The sequence below is a fragment of the Panthera pardus genome, unplaced genomic scaffold (assembly GCF_024362965.1).
Source record: "Panthera pardus isolate Hobbes unplaced genomic scaffold, ASM2436296v1 HiC_scaffold_15, whole genome shotgun sequence".
In the NCBI taxonomy this organism is placed as follows: Eukaryota; Metazoa; Chordata; class Mammalia; order Carnivora; family Felidae; genus Panthera; species Panthera pardus.
The window spans coordinates 68,291,325-68,307,101 of record NW_026526710.1 but is presented as its reverse complement, the minus strand read 5'-3'; the positions used below and the strand labels follow the sequence as shown (position 1 = coordinate 68,307,101).

Sequence of the window (15,777 nt, the reverse complement as noted above, 5' to 3'; positions counted from 1 at the left end):
ACAGAACCTTCCTCAAAAGCAGTAGCGATACCCCCTTCACATCACTCTACGGAGAGGCGTGCAGGGTTCTGGACCTGGGGCGGCGGGAGGTGGGGGGCGGGGGGTGCGGGGAGCGCACACCCGGGTGCTCAGAGCAGGGCCGGTGCCCCGGGGCGCGGCGGGAGCCCAGGCTCCTCCCCGGAGTCTCCCCGGCGGCGAACTCTGCCCCGGACGCGCCCTGCGGGGCGGAGCCCAATCTAGACACCGAGGAGCCACCGGCGCCCCACGGAGCCGACCCAGGCCAGAGGCGGGAGAGCAGCGCCGGGACCCCGCACTGGCTCAGCGCGCTCCCTGGGAGGCGAGCCCCGGCGGTCGGAGATCTCAGCCCCTGTGGCGCGCGCCAGGCCACTCCCCGCCACCCCCGCCCAGGTGAGTGGGCGCCCGGGGCCCTCGGAGCAGCTCAGTGCACCCCGGGCACACACCGGTCTTGGTGAGGAGGATATTCCTTTCTGTAAACCTCTCTGTGTCCTGGGTTCTGATTCCTTGGCCGAGAAGTTTCTGCTCTGGAAGAGAAAGAGTTGCCTTCCCCCACCTCCACCCCCCCCCCCCCCCCCACCCCGGGAGAAAGAACAACCCTCCTTAGCCCGGTGCACACCTGGTTATTTATTTAGGTCAGTGTTTTAGGTTAGACCTCCTTTGCCAGGAGGTCTCCACGACTGGGAGGACCGAAAGACTTGCTGTCGCCTTGGAACGCCCGCATGGTTGCTTTGACAGGTCACCTGGGCCCACAACGTTTAAGAGCAGAGATGAATGAATAAAGGTGGTTGTCTTACCCTTCGTTCATTCGTGCTGGCTTCTGTAGCCGCCGGTGTAGCAAAAAGAGAACTGCCCACTGGTTGACAGTTTGCTACCATCGTGGGATGGTGGAGCTGGAAGTTACAGAGCGCTGGGTAGTTGTGCAAAGGAGCAGTATTATCTTACTGAAGAATAGCGCAGCGTAGTGCAAAAGTAGTTTTTGGATTGGGTGAGGACATGGCTGTAAGCTTTTCAGCCTTCTTCAGAAGGCGGGCGGGGGGGGGGGGGGTGGATAGACATATGTAAGGTCAGAAGAAGCGTTTAGCCCCAAACGTGACTGGGCTGTGTCTGATTACCCTTATACTATCGTTGTTATTTTAGGAATCAAAACTCTCTACTTTCTTGGTATCCATAGACCAAATGAAGCATCAAAGGGAATTCTTCTGCATTTGCAATAGGGAAAAGATAATCTGTCCTTTTGATTTTGCCTAATGCTATTAAATCTTCAGTTCTGCAGAAGCCTGGTTTTTCAGAAATATGATCTGAGCCAGAGTCTCAGGTACCCTGGCAGACACAATTGGTGCTGTTGTTTCCTTTACTGGCCTGTCTCCCTCTCCCTCTCTCACAGCCCCACCCCTCCCCAACACTGAGAGTTTGAGAGTGAAGGTCCCTGACACAGAGGAATTTGTGCCTAAGGCAAGGAATACCCTGGTGGCTGCTCAGCTACTTAGAGAAAGAATGAAAACAGCTTACACGTCCTGAGACTCTGGCAAATTTCATAAGGTTCCTGTCTTTGTGATTTGCTAAGTAAATTTGGTAGATAAACTTGCACTAACTAAAAAGAGACTTTTGAAGTAAATACCGACACTATTTCAGTTATATCATTCACCTTTATGATTTGGTGAATTAATAATAACAGTCATGTTATTTGTTAGCCGATTGATTTACAATGTGCTGGACAGCGGGCTTGAGTTGCCATCCAAATCCTGACTGACGCTGAAAAATTAGGTGTATATTTATTTGTTTGGAATAATGACTGAAAAAGGAAGGGGCGGAAGGTTTTGAAGGGAATCTAAAAGTATTTTAAAGGAGTGGTTTCAAACCTTTTGAACTGGGATATTTACAGAAAAATTATAAGCCATTTATCAATAGAAAAGTTCATAATGGCAGAATGTTATTATCAATTTAATAACATGTTCAAGTGAATTTGCATTTTAAGAAGCGTGAAAACAGTCATCTACATGGGTTTGTAGAAAACAAAAGCAAGAGTGTGAGCACATTCAGTGTTAGACAGTAATTGGTGCATATGTGGGCCCACTCACGCATTTCTTGAGCACCTGTTGAGTAGGCCACCGTGTTCGGAGTTCAAGTCAGGAGGGGGCGGTGGATACAGCTTTGTGTAAGTAAGAAATAAGTCACATTCCTGTCCTCGTGGAATTTACACAATGCTGGAGTCCTCCAGGATACCTGAAGCTCATAGATAAGAACCGTATCAATGATCATCCATCAATTTTGACAGTAACTGAAACTAGATCATCTTCAAATCACACACTCTGTACGGATTTCAATAGTCAACTCTCAAAAGTGTAAAGGAACTTATATTTTATTCAGGTCAGTGTTTTTCTCTTTTGCTTAGGTTGGGGAAGAACTTGGAAATCACGTGTTCTGGGTTTAATATTAAGAAAAATTGAGATATTAAGCCTGAAATAGCTAACTATCAATTTTCATGCCAGTTAAATAAAAACCAAACTTTCACTGTGGATGCCAGTAATTTAGCATATAAATCAATGAATGAGAAACTTCATATTGAGAAGCTTCTATCTTATCAGATTATTTTGTCCTATAAATTAGAAAAATATGACTGCAATTATATTTTACCCCAGAGGAAAAGACTTATTTTACCCAAGGTATTTTCGCTTGTTGTTGTTGTTGCTGTTTTTTTTTTTTAAAACAGCTTATTGGAGGCATACTTTACATACCGTAAAATATATCCAAGTGTGTAATCCAATGATTTTTAGTAAATTTATGGAATTGTGACCAGAGGCCAATCCATCACTGCCATCCAATTTTAGAACATTCTCATTATCCCTGAAAGACTCCACCTGCCTATTTGTTATGACTGTCCTCAACCCCATTCCCAGACAACCACTGATCTATTTTCTCTCTCTTTTGATTTGACTTTCTGGACATTTCACACAAATGGGATGACAAAATATATATAGTCTTTAGCATCTAGTTTCCTTCACGTAGAACAGTGTTTTTGAGGTTCATACATGAGGTGTAGCATGTATCAGTAGTTGGTTCCTTTTTATTGCTAACTAATACTCATTCCGTGGTGTAGCTAGCCCACATTTTGTTCACCAGCGGGTAGATATTTCTGCATTTACCTTTAAGTGGTAAGACAGATACTGTGGCCCAGCTTCCATGGTAGCATAATGTGAAATAATTGTAGGATCCAACCTCTTATTTATACTTATGAAAAATGTATTCATGGTATGGAATACACCAATAGTTTCTGTGTTTGCCATAACTGTGATCTTTCTATGACGCTCCCACAAAAAGAGTAAATAGTCAACCCTGTGCAAGGAACACAAAGCATGAGTCATTTGGTATTCTAGGTTGGACTCGGAAGATGTTTCACTCTTTTTTTTTTTTAATTTTTTAATGTTTATTTATTTTTTTAGAGAGAAAGACAGAGGGTGAGCAGGGGAGCGGTAGAGAGAGAGGGAGACACAGAATCCAAAGCAGCTCCAGGCTGTAAGCTGTCAGCCCATGAACCGTGAGATTATGACCTGAGGCAAAGTCGGACATTTAACCAACTTGAGCCACGCAGGCGCAGGAAGATGTTTCACTCTTGACATTAATATTTGCGAAGAGACTACATCTCCTTTGCTACCTGCTCTTCACAAATGATGCATTTAGAGTGGGCGAATTTTGATGATTGTTTTACTTAACAGTGATAACTGAAGTACTCTCAAAAATATGAGTGCTTCCTAATAACATATTTTAATGGCACACTTAACGTAAAGCATATCAGAAATTTTTAGCACTGCAAAAGCATTGACCTTTGGTTTCCCTCTCTTAGGAATCAGGAACCTTGAACAGCCGCTCAGTCAGAACCCCCACTCACCCTGCTTTGTGCGGACTACTACAGCAAATGCATTCTTAGGTTACACTTGACAATTTATGCTTAAAGATCCTCTTAGAAGGATTTCTCCGGTTGAGTAGAAACCCTTCTATTCAAAGTTGGCAGATTCTGTGAAACTCAAGAGAAGACAATATATCTCTTCATGCGTGGAAGTTACTGCTGACATTACACTTTCCTATTGGGGAAAAAAGAGCATTAATATAATTTAAAGGTTGATTTTATTGACGACTTGGAATGCAAAGGATTTTATTTTTAAAATTCTAAAATTTGAAAGCAAGATAGTTTAGATTAAATAATGTAGTTTTCCAAAGCTGAATGTGCTGAATAGAACTCGTTTTTTTTTCTTCTTCTTCTTTCTGCTTGAAATACTGGAACAACTTACTGAAATCCCTTGGGTGAGAACACTGTGGTTTTGATGATCTGTGATTGGATGAATTAATCAGTCTCCACTGGTAATGCCTTTTTTTTTTTAACTTGGTAAGGTTCAAAAACTTCTAGAAGAAGTGCATTTTTCTAGACTTCCACTGACAGTGTCATTCCAAATGTCATCTAAGAGTCATATACCATTTACAAGAACCTGTCATCGCCCTTCCCACTTTTATATGCTCTGAAATTGGTGGGGACATGCACGCATTCTTTCTTTTTAATGTTTATTTATTTTTTTGAGAGAGAAAGAGAGAGCAATCAAGCAGGGGAGGGGCAGAGAGAGAATCCCAAGCAGGCTCCACACTGTCAGCGCAGAGCCTGACGTGGGGCTCAATACTACGAACTGTGAGATCATGACCTGAGCCAAAATCAAGAGTTGGACGCTTAACCAACTGAGCCACCCAGTTGCCCTACTAGTCCATTCTTCCCTATTGATGACTGAGACTCAACCTGTGGATGAATGTTTGAATTTTTCCCAGTGTTTGGCAAATAGAAACATTTGTGCTTTATGGAACATAGAGCTTCATTTAACTTGGGTAGATACCTAGAAGTGGGATTGCTGGGTTGTACAGTGTGTGCATAGCTTTATAAGAAACAGCCTGAGGGCTCTCCAACATGGCTGCCCCTTTTGCATACCTGTCAGCAACAGACAGGAGTTTCTGTTCTACATCCTCATTCAAACCTGGTATTTTCTGTCTTGCCCCCTCAGCAGATAATTTTTTCAATGAAGGAAATTATGTTGAAGCGAAACTATTCCAAGATGAGTTTCAGAAGCTAAAGACATGCAGTAGATTCCTGAGCCCTCCACTCTTCAAATATTTTATAAAGCCACAACAGAAATTTTCCGAAAGGGCACCTTCCTTGTAAATTTACCCATGACTCAGATATAGATCATTAATGTGTGCTGCTTTTCATTTTCTCTTCACTGATAAGTCGTAAGTGGCTTCTGAGTTGTTAACTGAGGTCAGAGCAGAGAGAATAGTTGACTGATTGGGGGTGGGTGGTGGAGGGTGGTGGAGGGTGGATAGTGAGGGGACAGCTGAGCTTAGACATTGACACTTCCAAGTGATGTCCTGTAATCAAATGTCCTCAATAAGCTGTGGTCCGAACCCACCGTTTTTTACACCATGAAGCCATACTGCTTCGGTTCGTGGAATAAATCTACTGAGACAGAAACATCTGCTCATGTTTCAAAAGGACACACTGGGGAGCTCACAGCAGGAGTAAACTGACTGTTACTTAGTGACCTGACTACTATACTAACTTGGGCCTAAGAAATTAGACTTAGAAACCCATTCAGAATTCAGCAGAAAGCAAGGTAGTAAGTTAGAAAGAGCCAGCAGACTTATGGCTTGCGATCCACGACCATCATGCACTAGCTGTCTTTGCTTAATCTTGTTCAGCCTCATTTCCTCATCTGTAAAATGGGAATAATGACACCAACCTCTCAGGGTGTTTATGAGGATTATTAAAGGCAGCAAACTCTAGCTTGAATATAGTAGGCACTCAGCAGGCTCTGGTCTCTTTTCCCTAGTCTTCCCCAAATTGGAATGGATTCATGTGATTTGTACCTTTTGTGGTTTAGCTGCTATACTGGGCACTAGGTGAAATCCTCAGCTGTTTTCAAAATTTCAAATTATGCCAATGAACTATGAAGATAGATTATTTCATTACAGAGATACCTGGATTTAAGGTCACTTCACCTGGGCTCAAGTGGAGAGGTCAGTTTATGACCCTGAAAAACTGATATCACTTTTCTGTGACTTGGTTGCATTATACCTATGTATATGGGTGGATTTAAATATAGCCACAGATATACAGATAATAGATATAGCACAGTATATTGTAATGATCAATTTTGACAATATAGGGAAAATGATTTTTAGTAAATGGCACAGTGTTTGTCAATTGCACTTATTTGTATATTTTATTTGTGCCAATGTTTCGATCCTTTTAAAAAATGAAATAGCTTTTATTTCATATCTAAGAGCTTTCTATAGCATGGGTCATGATGTAGATACATGTTTGTATACATATGAGTGTCACGAATGAGTAAAATTAATTCTGCTTAAAAAATCTTAGATTATTACCTGAAAACAATGTTATTATTACTTGAGCTCAGTGTTAACATGCATGGCTTTTGAAATAGTCTTTGTTATGTTCAGGTAAACTGCACAGTCACCTGAGATTTAGCCAGCTGACACTGGATGTCACCATTGTGCTGTGTAATGTAGTTGCAGAACAGGTGTGCTGTTTAATATTCAGCACACGGTCAGTCTCGCCAAGGGCTTGGAGATATGTTAGCTTTTTTCCCTCACATAACCTAATTACCCTTGTTCACTTTTATTGCAACTTACCTTTTCAGTTTCTAATATCTAAGCTCCAAACAATAGTGACCAAGAATGATGAAACAATATTCAATATTGTTAGCTCAGAACCGAGAAACTGACAACTCAGAAACTGTGCTAAAACCAGTCGGGGCTCCTGGTTGCAAACCAGTCAGTTAAGCGAATTGATTCTAGACAACTTAAGTTGAAAAGGAGCTTACTGGTTTGGAAATGGAAGAATCCAGTGTGCTGGTACTTGATCAAAGATCAGTCTGTCACGAGAGTAAGATAGAGTCCTGGCATCGCCACTGGTCCCTAGATACCACCACTGGTGTTGCTGCCATCTGGACACAAAGCCCCGCTCTATGCCAGGCTCCTTCCCTTCCCAGGAGAATTATGGGGCTTTCACTGCCTCCAGCTTCAACGTGCCAAGGGCCAATCCCTGAGTGCTGTTTCCAGATGGGAGCACTCAAGTGGCTCACTTTCTCCAGCCCCAGGGAGTGAGGAAGAACAAGTAAGGGACCTTTCCTGCAAAGACTCATACAGGTGTGATTCCACATAATCTGGGGAGGAGATTCAAGTGCTGGACAGTCAAAACACGCACGTATCCACGATGGTGCCTTTCAGGTAACGCCCATAGAAGTGAGTTGAGAATAGCGCTGTGCAGTCAGCTGAACTTTACTGTCCCTTCTGTGCACGGACCTGGAGTCAGTTGCATATGCCTTGTGGCACACTTTCTCCCGCACTTTGCTACACCCTGCCTTTCCTTCAACCTTGAGAGAGCCATACCAGCCAGGAGTAGACCTGTTTGAAGTAGCTAAGGAGACACCTCCTCTAGTCAACTGGAAGTCTTAACAAGTTTCAGTCTTAAAAAAAAAAAAAAATCCCTGCTACATTGAAAGAAAAGAAAAAGAAGTGGCAGGCTACATTGCATACCTTGTTGTTCCAAGAACATTATCCCAAGCAACTTCCAGCCTTTCTCTTGCTCCCCGCTTTGCCTGGCATCCTCTTCTCCCAGGTGGCCACACAAATTCAGTCTTTTTAGTCAAGTCTTTTGCTTGAACGCCGCCTCTTCAGATGGGCCTTCCCTCACCACTGACCCAAAACAGCACCTCCTTTTATTTTGTTACCCTTCGCGACTTTTCTCCATCACTCTTGTCACCCACCTCTCGCTACATTCCCTGTGTATTCGCTGGTTTGTTCAATGTCTGTCTCCTCTCCGTACTGAAAGTCCCGAGAAGGCAGGGTGTCTGGTGCACTTCTGTGGCCACAGCACCCGACACAGCTGTATTCTAATGAATATTCAATATATGAATGAATCGATCAAAGGTTACCTTTGTTAGCATCTCTAGAGTATAAACAGTTCCCGTATTCATTTCCTGGGACTGCTCTGACAGAGTACCACAAGCTAAGTGGCTTAAACGTAGTAATTTCTTGTCTCACTGTTGTGGAAGCTGGAAGCCCAAGGCCAAGGTGTTGGTCGGGGTGGGGTCTTCCGAGGCTGTGAGGAGGAGTCTGTTCCATGTTTTTCCTCCAGCTTCTGGTGGTTTGCTTGCAATTTTAAGGTATTCTTTGGCAGGTAGAAGCATCACCTTGTTCTCTATCTTCAACTTTATGTGGCATTCTCCTGTGTACCTCTGTGTCCAAATTTTTATAAAAACACCAGTCATGATGGATGAAGGGCCCAGCCTACTCCAGTGTGACTTCGTTTAACTAATTACATCGGTAATAATCCTATTTCCTAATAAGGTTACATTCTCAGATACTGGGGGTCAAGACTTCAACATAGGAATGGGGAGGGAGCAAAATTCAGCTCCACAACAGGGCCTTTGATGTGTTTATTGTATAATGGATAAGCCATTCTTATGTCATTAAATAGAGAAGTAGGTTTAGTTACATTATCCTGGGCGCCCATGGATGTGTTGGTTGATCACACAGATTACAATTAATGCTTATGAATTGCTTTATACACTGTAAACTACTCATTATATGTTAGCTTAATCAGGTGATGAATTATTGATGTGTTATTGAGAAAGAACCAATACCGTGGATTTGCCAGTCTTAAAATCCCAGAAGCAGATTTTCCTTTATAGCCCGCTCAGTCTGCAGACTGTTTGAAATATTACCTGGTTCTTCTTCTCTACTACTCAGATTGCTTACCAGCAGTCATTGTGGATAATGGATACATATTTTATTTACTCATTGGACAAACACATACAAATCATTTATTATGTGCTAGGTGCTGTTTTAAGTGCTTGGAAAATGTTAATTCACAAACAACCTCATATTGTTTATTATTTCTATCATTATTCATTATTAATTTTATCTGAATTTTACTGCTAAGGAACCCGAGGCACAAAGAAGTTAAGAAACTTGCCCAAGGTCACACAGCTGCTGAGTGCCGAGTTGTAGAATGTTCTTTCTTCACAGAAAGCCTCGTAGAACAATTCAGTGTGTGACAGAACAAAGCAGAACTGCTTTGGTTCACGTGGAGGTGGCAAAGCCCTGTCTACTTAGCACCACTCCTTCCTCCTGGGAGCCCTGCTCAAAAAGCCCTGATCTAGAAACTAACACCTTTTGGCACGATGCCAATTGGAAGCTCTCTTCAATCACTCTAGCATAAAACAAATAAAATTCTTTTCTCGCTTTAATTAACTGATTGTGTTTTGTTTTGAAAATTTTATCTGCCTAATCTACTCCTGGCAGAAATCAAATGCTAAGATGGATTTTCCCCAGGATGGTAATGCCATATGGCAATTTGGACTTTGCTGGATTAAGCTCCCCTTGGACTTCTTTATACAAATCAAGGGCGCAAAAATTTCCTGAATCAAAGAGAGAACATTTGAATAGAGTTGGATATAAACTTTGCAACCAGATAAGCATGAACTGCCCCTCTGTTATAGGCTGCACGTCTTCTGTGGCTATTAATAATATAAAATAATAGGAGTGACCATATTAACCATTACTGTCCATTAGTGCCTTGTGCAACCAACAAACTGAAAAAAAAAAAAAAAAACCCCTCAGGGACACCTGGATGGCTCAGTCATTAAGCCACCGACTTCAGTTCAGGTCATGATCTTGCAGTTCAGGAGTTCCAGACCCGCGTCAGGCTCTGTACTGACAGCTCAGAGCCTAGAGCCTGCTTCAGGTTCTGTGGCTCCCTCTCTCTCTGCCCCTCCCCTGCTCACACTCTGTCTCTCTCTCTCTCTCTCTCAAAAATAAATAAAACATTTTAAAAAAATGCTCAGAGGGGTGCCTGGGTGGCTCATTTGGTTAAGCAACTGACTCTTGATCTCTGCTCAGGTGATGATCTCATAGTTTGTGAGTTCGAGCCCCGTGTCAGGCTCTGTGCTGCTTGGAATTCTCTCTCCCTCTCTTTCTGCCCCTACTCCACTCGTGCTCTCACTCTCTCAAAATAAATAAATAAACTTTTAAAAAATTACAAAGGTAGGTGTTTTACCTCTATTTTACAGATACAGGTAAGTCGAGGCTAAAATTTTATGTAACTTGTTTAAGATAGCCCAACCAGTGAGTGGAGGAGATACAATAATTTGAGAAATATCAATGATTAAGGAGCATAATTCCTTGATATTAAGAATAAAAGGCATGAGGGGCGCCTGGGTGGCTCAGTCGGTTGAGCATCCGACTTCAGCTCAGGTCACGATCTCGCGATCCGTGAGTTCGAGCCCCGCGTTGGGCTCTGGGCTGATGGCTCAGAGCCTGGAGCCTGCTTCCGATTCTGTGTCTCCCTCTCTCTCTGCCCCTCCCCCGTTCATGCTCTGTCTCTCTCTGTCTCAAAAATAAATAAAATGTTAAAAAAATTAAAAAAAAAAAAGAATAAAAGGCATGAAAGAGAGTGTATTTAGGATATATGACATGAGGCCCAATGTGATTTTCAAATTATGAAAGACTGTGAGAATCCATCAGAACCCTTTCTGAAGAGTGGTTAATTCCTGTTCTGAAATGCCCCTTATCATTTGTTAATGTACACAGTGTGTAATGCACTAAAAAGAAAAAAAGAATGCAAATCAATCAACTGGGACCATAGATCAAGGGGGACTGAACTGGAGAACAAAACAGAACTCAGGCCCAACTGATTATTCTGCTTGCCTATATTTTCCCACAGGTTGTGCTACACTCTAACCCAGGGGGCAGCAAACTTTTGCTGTAAAGGACCAGATCATAAATATTTGAGACGTTGCTTGCCACATATTTTCCCTGTCAGAACCACTCGACTCCACTGTGAAAGCAAAAGCACAGACACTATATAAATGAATGGCTGTGTTTATCGTAAACCTTCATTGTGGACACGAAATCCGCACTTGATATAGTTTTCATGCGTCACAAAATGTTGTTCTTGTTTTGATTTTTGGTGTGTGTGTGTGTGTGTGTGTGTGTGTTGGACCATTAAAAGCTGTAAGAACCATTGTTAGTTCCTAGGCTTTGCAAGTAGGTGGGAAGCCAGACTGGGCTCACATGGTTTGCTGACCGTGCCTTTCTAGTTTATAGACACACTATTTATTGTCTCTGTAGATGTTGCTTTTATTTCAAGTTTCATTTAAATGCTGTTTGGGGACCAAGAACTTCATCCCAGAAGAGATGTCAGAGGACTAAGTACCAGAGGCACCTCCACTCACAGACTGCAAACAAGACTTGCTGATTTGCAGCTGCCAAATCAACTTCAGGCAAAACAAATAGAAGCCATTGTGGCTAAGAGGATTTATGATAAAATGGAAAATTCTTGGCATACTCTGTCAATTTCATTGAAGATTAAAGGATAAACACAGGACTTTGAGTTATCCCAGAAGCTATCTGGTTTTAAAATGATGCTAGCAAAAAATATGAAAATTCTTTGTGTGCTTTAACAACACAGGTCATTGATAAATTTTAAATATTTTTGGTGTTTTTTTTTTTTCTCACTAGGGAAGCCAGGCTTAATGTGATGGAAACACCCTTGAACTTGGTGTACAGAAGACAAAGGCTTGAGTTACAGCTCTGTTAGTTTTACTGTGACCTTGGGTAAGTTACCACCTACGGGAGTCTTGGCTTCCTTATCAGCAAGGTGATATGAATAATCCTACCTCACAGGGCATTTCGTTTTACTTATTTTATTTTATTTTTTTGTTCTTTACTATTTATTATGAAAATTTCAAACAGAAATAGACAGAGGAGTGTGCCCTTGCCTGCTTCAACAACTCCCTGCATTTTGCCAAACTTCTTTCATCTTTACCCCACCAGATTTTTTTCTCTACTAGAGCATTTTACAGCAATTGCAAATGTAATATTATTTTACCTGCAAATATTTCAGTCTCTATGACTAACAGAAAAGATCTTTCAAAAGACCTATCATAATTCTAATATCATACCTAGAAAAACTAGCGATTCTTTAACATCATCTATTATCCAGTCAGTGTTAAAATCCCCCCAGTCGTCTCAAAAATGACTTTATGTAACTGGTTTATTTGAATCAAGAGCCAAAGAAGATCCAGATATTGCATTTGGTCACATGTTTCTTAAGAGCCTTAATTTATGGCAGTTTTCCTTCTCTTCTCCCCCATCTTCCTTTATATAATTAATTTGTGGAAGGAACTAGATATTTTCCTGTAAAATTTCACATAATTGGGATTTGGCCGATCGCAACCTTCACCCTTGTAGAGTCATTGAACATTTCCCTCTTATTCAGATACTCACCGTCCTTAGATATAGAGGCTTGATCAGATTCAAGTTCACTTTTTTTTTTAAGCATACTTTGTGGGTGATGCTTTCTACTTATGATTGTACCACATCTAGAGGACAAAGTACCTGGTTGTCTCTTTCTACTTATGTTAAGATTGATTAGTGTGGTACCCCAGGTTAATGCATTCTTCATCAACCTCTCACCTAATGATTTTAGGACTGGTTGATATTTATTGTTTAGATCCATTACCTCCTAAGAGATTGCAAAATGTAGTCTTCTAATTCCATCAGTCCATTTGGATTTATTAGTAGAAATTCTTTTTTTTTAAGTTTTTATTTATTTATTTTGAGAGAGAGGGAGAGAGAGAGAATCCCAAGCAGGCCCCACACCAGTAGCTCAGAGCCCAACACAGGGCTCGAACCCATGAACCGTGAGATCATGACCTGAGCCAAAACCAAGAGTCAGACGCTTAACCGACTGAGCCACACAGGGGCCCTTCAAAATTTTTTATATGTTTCAATCTTTCTTTTATTCATTCCTCTGTCAGCTTGATTTTTGTGTCTTATGTGAGTAGTATTTGATCACTTTCCGCCTTCTGGTATAGCAAGACATCTCGAAATCACTTTGTACGTTTCTTGTCCAAAGTTTAATCGTTCAAGAGGCTGTGGTTTCTTTTTGTAGAAAATGGTACTGGGAACACAGTCTGGGCACTGGGAGTATTAATTGCTTGTATTTCTAAATTTTGGAGTGTCCAAACCTGGAATATACATTTTTAAAGGAAGATAAATCATTATTTTATACACATAATTTCAGTTTGGATTATAAGGTTTTTACAGAACATTTTTTGTTATAATTGTAGGGTTTTTTTCTCTTACGCTCAAAATCTTAGTTCCTAATGATGTTAAGACAATGGCTTTGTGGCTTTATTCTACATTATGCATCTATGTGCATATACTTGTTTCAAAATTGCAACTCCAATATTTCCACTAACAATATTATTAGTGAGTGTAGTTTAAGATTGTTTTGCAATTTTCTTTTTTTTGAGATTGAGAAAGCAGGGGAGGGGCAGAGAGAGAGAGAGAGAGAGAGAATCCCAAGCAGGCTCCACACTGCCAGAACAGAGCCCAATGCAGGGCTTGAACTCATGAACCATGAGATCATGACCTGAGCTGAAACCAAGAGTCAGATGCTTAACTGACTGAGCCACCCAGGCACCCCAATTGTTTTGCAATTCTTTCTATTCTTAGGGCATAGCTCACCTGGGATAAATAGTCCCTGGGTTTGTTTTAAAGTCACTTCAAATAATTCATGTGGATATGTCACCAACCTGATATACGGATATATTCATTTGTTTTATTTCTTATCTTGAAAGATTTCATCTTCTTTTTAATTTAGTTTTATTTTATAATTAGGTAGAATAATTACATTGTTCAATGTCAAAACTTAAATCACAGGTTTTCCCTTTCTATCCACCTCTCCCTTCTTTTAGAAATTATGATGCTATGTATCCTTTATATTTCCTTTTCTGAACCATGCTTTTTTATTGAATAATGCATCCTGGGGAAGACTCCATTGCAGTAGCTAGTTTATTCAACTGGTCCTCTTGTCGTGGGTATTTGGGCTTTTCCCAATAATTTTCTGTTATAAATAGTTCTCCCATAGATGACCTTTATAGCTATTGAGAGATAAAGTATAATGTATATTGTATATAAGTGATATATACATAAATATATTTGTATCTAAGTGACATATGTATGTATGTATATACACATATATCACTTATATACATATGTGTATATAGATGTATATATCATTAATATAGATATATGTGTATATATGTAAATATCACTTACATATATTTATACAGGTACATATCACTTATATATGTGATATATACATATGATTTTGTTATAATATATGATTTTAGTTCTACAGTAATTTATTAAGCACTTAACAATGTGCTAGAATATAAAGATGAATAAGTTGTGGTCCCTACTCATGAGGTCGTACAGTCCAATGTGATGTAGAATTAAAAAAAAAAAAAAACACTTTACATTTTTCCTTCTCAGATAATTTGATTTTTACACTTCTAATCAGTGAATGCTTCAGCTGGTATTTTTTTATATTAATTCCTAGATTTATGGATATATACAGATATCAATAATTTATAATATTTTGTACTATATTTCATGACAGTGCTAATATAGAACTTCTTTTAGTTTATGAACCGTATTATATCATATCACCAAAGAAGTTAGTTTTGTCTAACTGATTTATGTTTTCCTAGAGCCAGAATTCACAATGACAACAGTAACCGTAACCACAGAGGTCCCCCCAAGGGGTAAAATAGAAGATAATTCTGCCTTCTATGAGTCCACATCAGCTCAGATTATTGAAGAGACTGAATATGTGAAAAAGGTATGCAGGTGCTGGAAATCATATCAGCATATGATTTTTTTAAATGAAACCTAATTTGGATTGGTGGGCTTTGTTTCTCCCTCCATAGAACAGGTGAGGACACATTTGGCAAAGGACAATCTTGATAGTTGAAATTTCAACACGTTTGGTAAACTTCTCTTGAGGATATGAACCTCTGCTCCCACATGTGGAGTAAAATTGAATAATGGGCCAAAAGGGTTCAGAATACCTGTCAGCACTTAATTTGCCCCACACTATTCACCTCTGCACTTCCTACTGTTTTATATCATTTCTCAGATGTTTCATGAGTGCTGATACTATGTTCCCAAGTAGATGTTTATGTGTCTTGCTGAGCCTCTGTCTCTCCTGACCTGGTTCCTTTTCACAGCTCAGGGTTGTTGTCCCCAATGACTACATGTTGGCATGTTACTTCATTAAAAATGTGAAATCTTATGAGAATCCAATGATAATGACTGACAAAACTATATATTTTTTATGAACTGTTTCTTAGAACAGATGGAAAAATTTGGAAATAGTTTGTAACTTATTCAGATCGATTAATTCATCTTTGAGTGTCTTGCAATTCCATAGGTCAATAAGACATGGAACTTATATTTCATGCATAAATTTGTATGATCTTCTCTTAGTAATTATTCTGTAGTAATTACTAAATAGTAATTATTCTCCAGTAATTACTAGCTAGTAATTACTACAAAATAATTACTAAGCTGTAATTATTTTGTAGTGATTACTAAATAGTAATTGTTTTATAGTAATTACTAAACAGTAAATTAGTACTAAATTACTACATAGGAAAAACAGAACTAAATAGTATTAAATACTAATTACTATATAGTAATTATTTTATAGTATAATATTCAATTAGGCTATATTTTAGGTTTGACTGAGAAAGAATTACAAAGACCAAATGCTCATTTTCTGCAATCTAAACAATATTAGCCTAAATGCAAGTCAGGTTGGCGGTAGTTATTTTTGTCTTACTTTCT

The 15,777-nt window shown here is 40.0% G+C and overlaps 1 protein-coding gene across 3 annotated transcripts in view; it reads left to right on the top strand.

Annotated features, from left to right (window-relative positions):
* Positions 1-238: 238 nt before the first annotated feature.
* Positions 239-15,777, top strand: part of CCDC68 (coiled-coil domain containing 68) — a 48,758-nt gene continuing 33,219 nt past the window's right edge. The window contains exons 1-3 of one of the 3 annotated variants that reach the window (XM_019463994.2): positions 239-408; positions 11,599-11,694; positions 14,640-14,770. In XM_019463994.2, coding sequence (XP_019319539.1) covers positions 14,654-14,770 — 117 coding nt within the window. In that variant the 5' untranslated portion in view covers positions 239-408; positions 11,599-11,694; positions 14,640-14,653. Of the gene's footprint in view, positions 409-1,065; positions 4,375-11,598; positions 11,695-14,639; positions 14,771-15,777 lie in introns of those variants that run through there. The other 2 variants (XM_053902747.1, XM_019463993.2) reach the window with 2 other exon arrangements.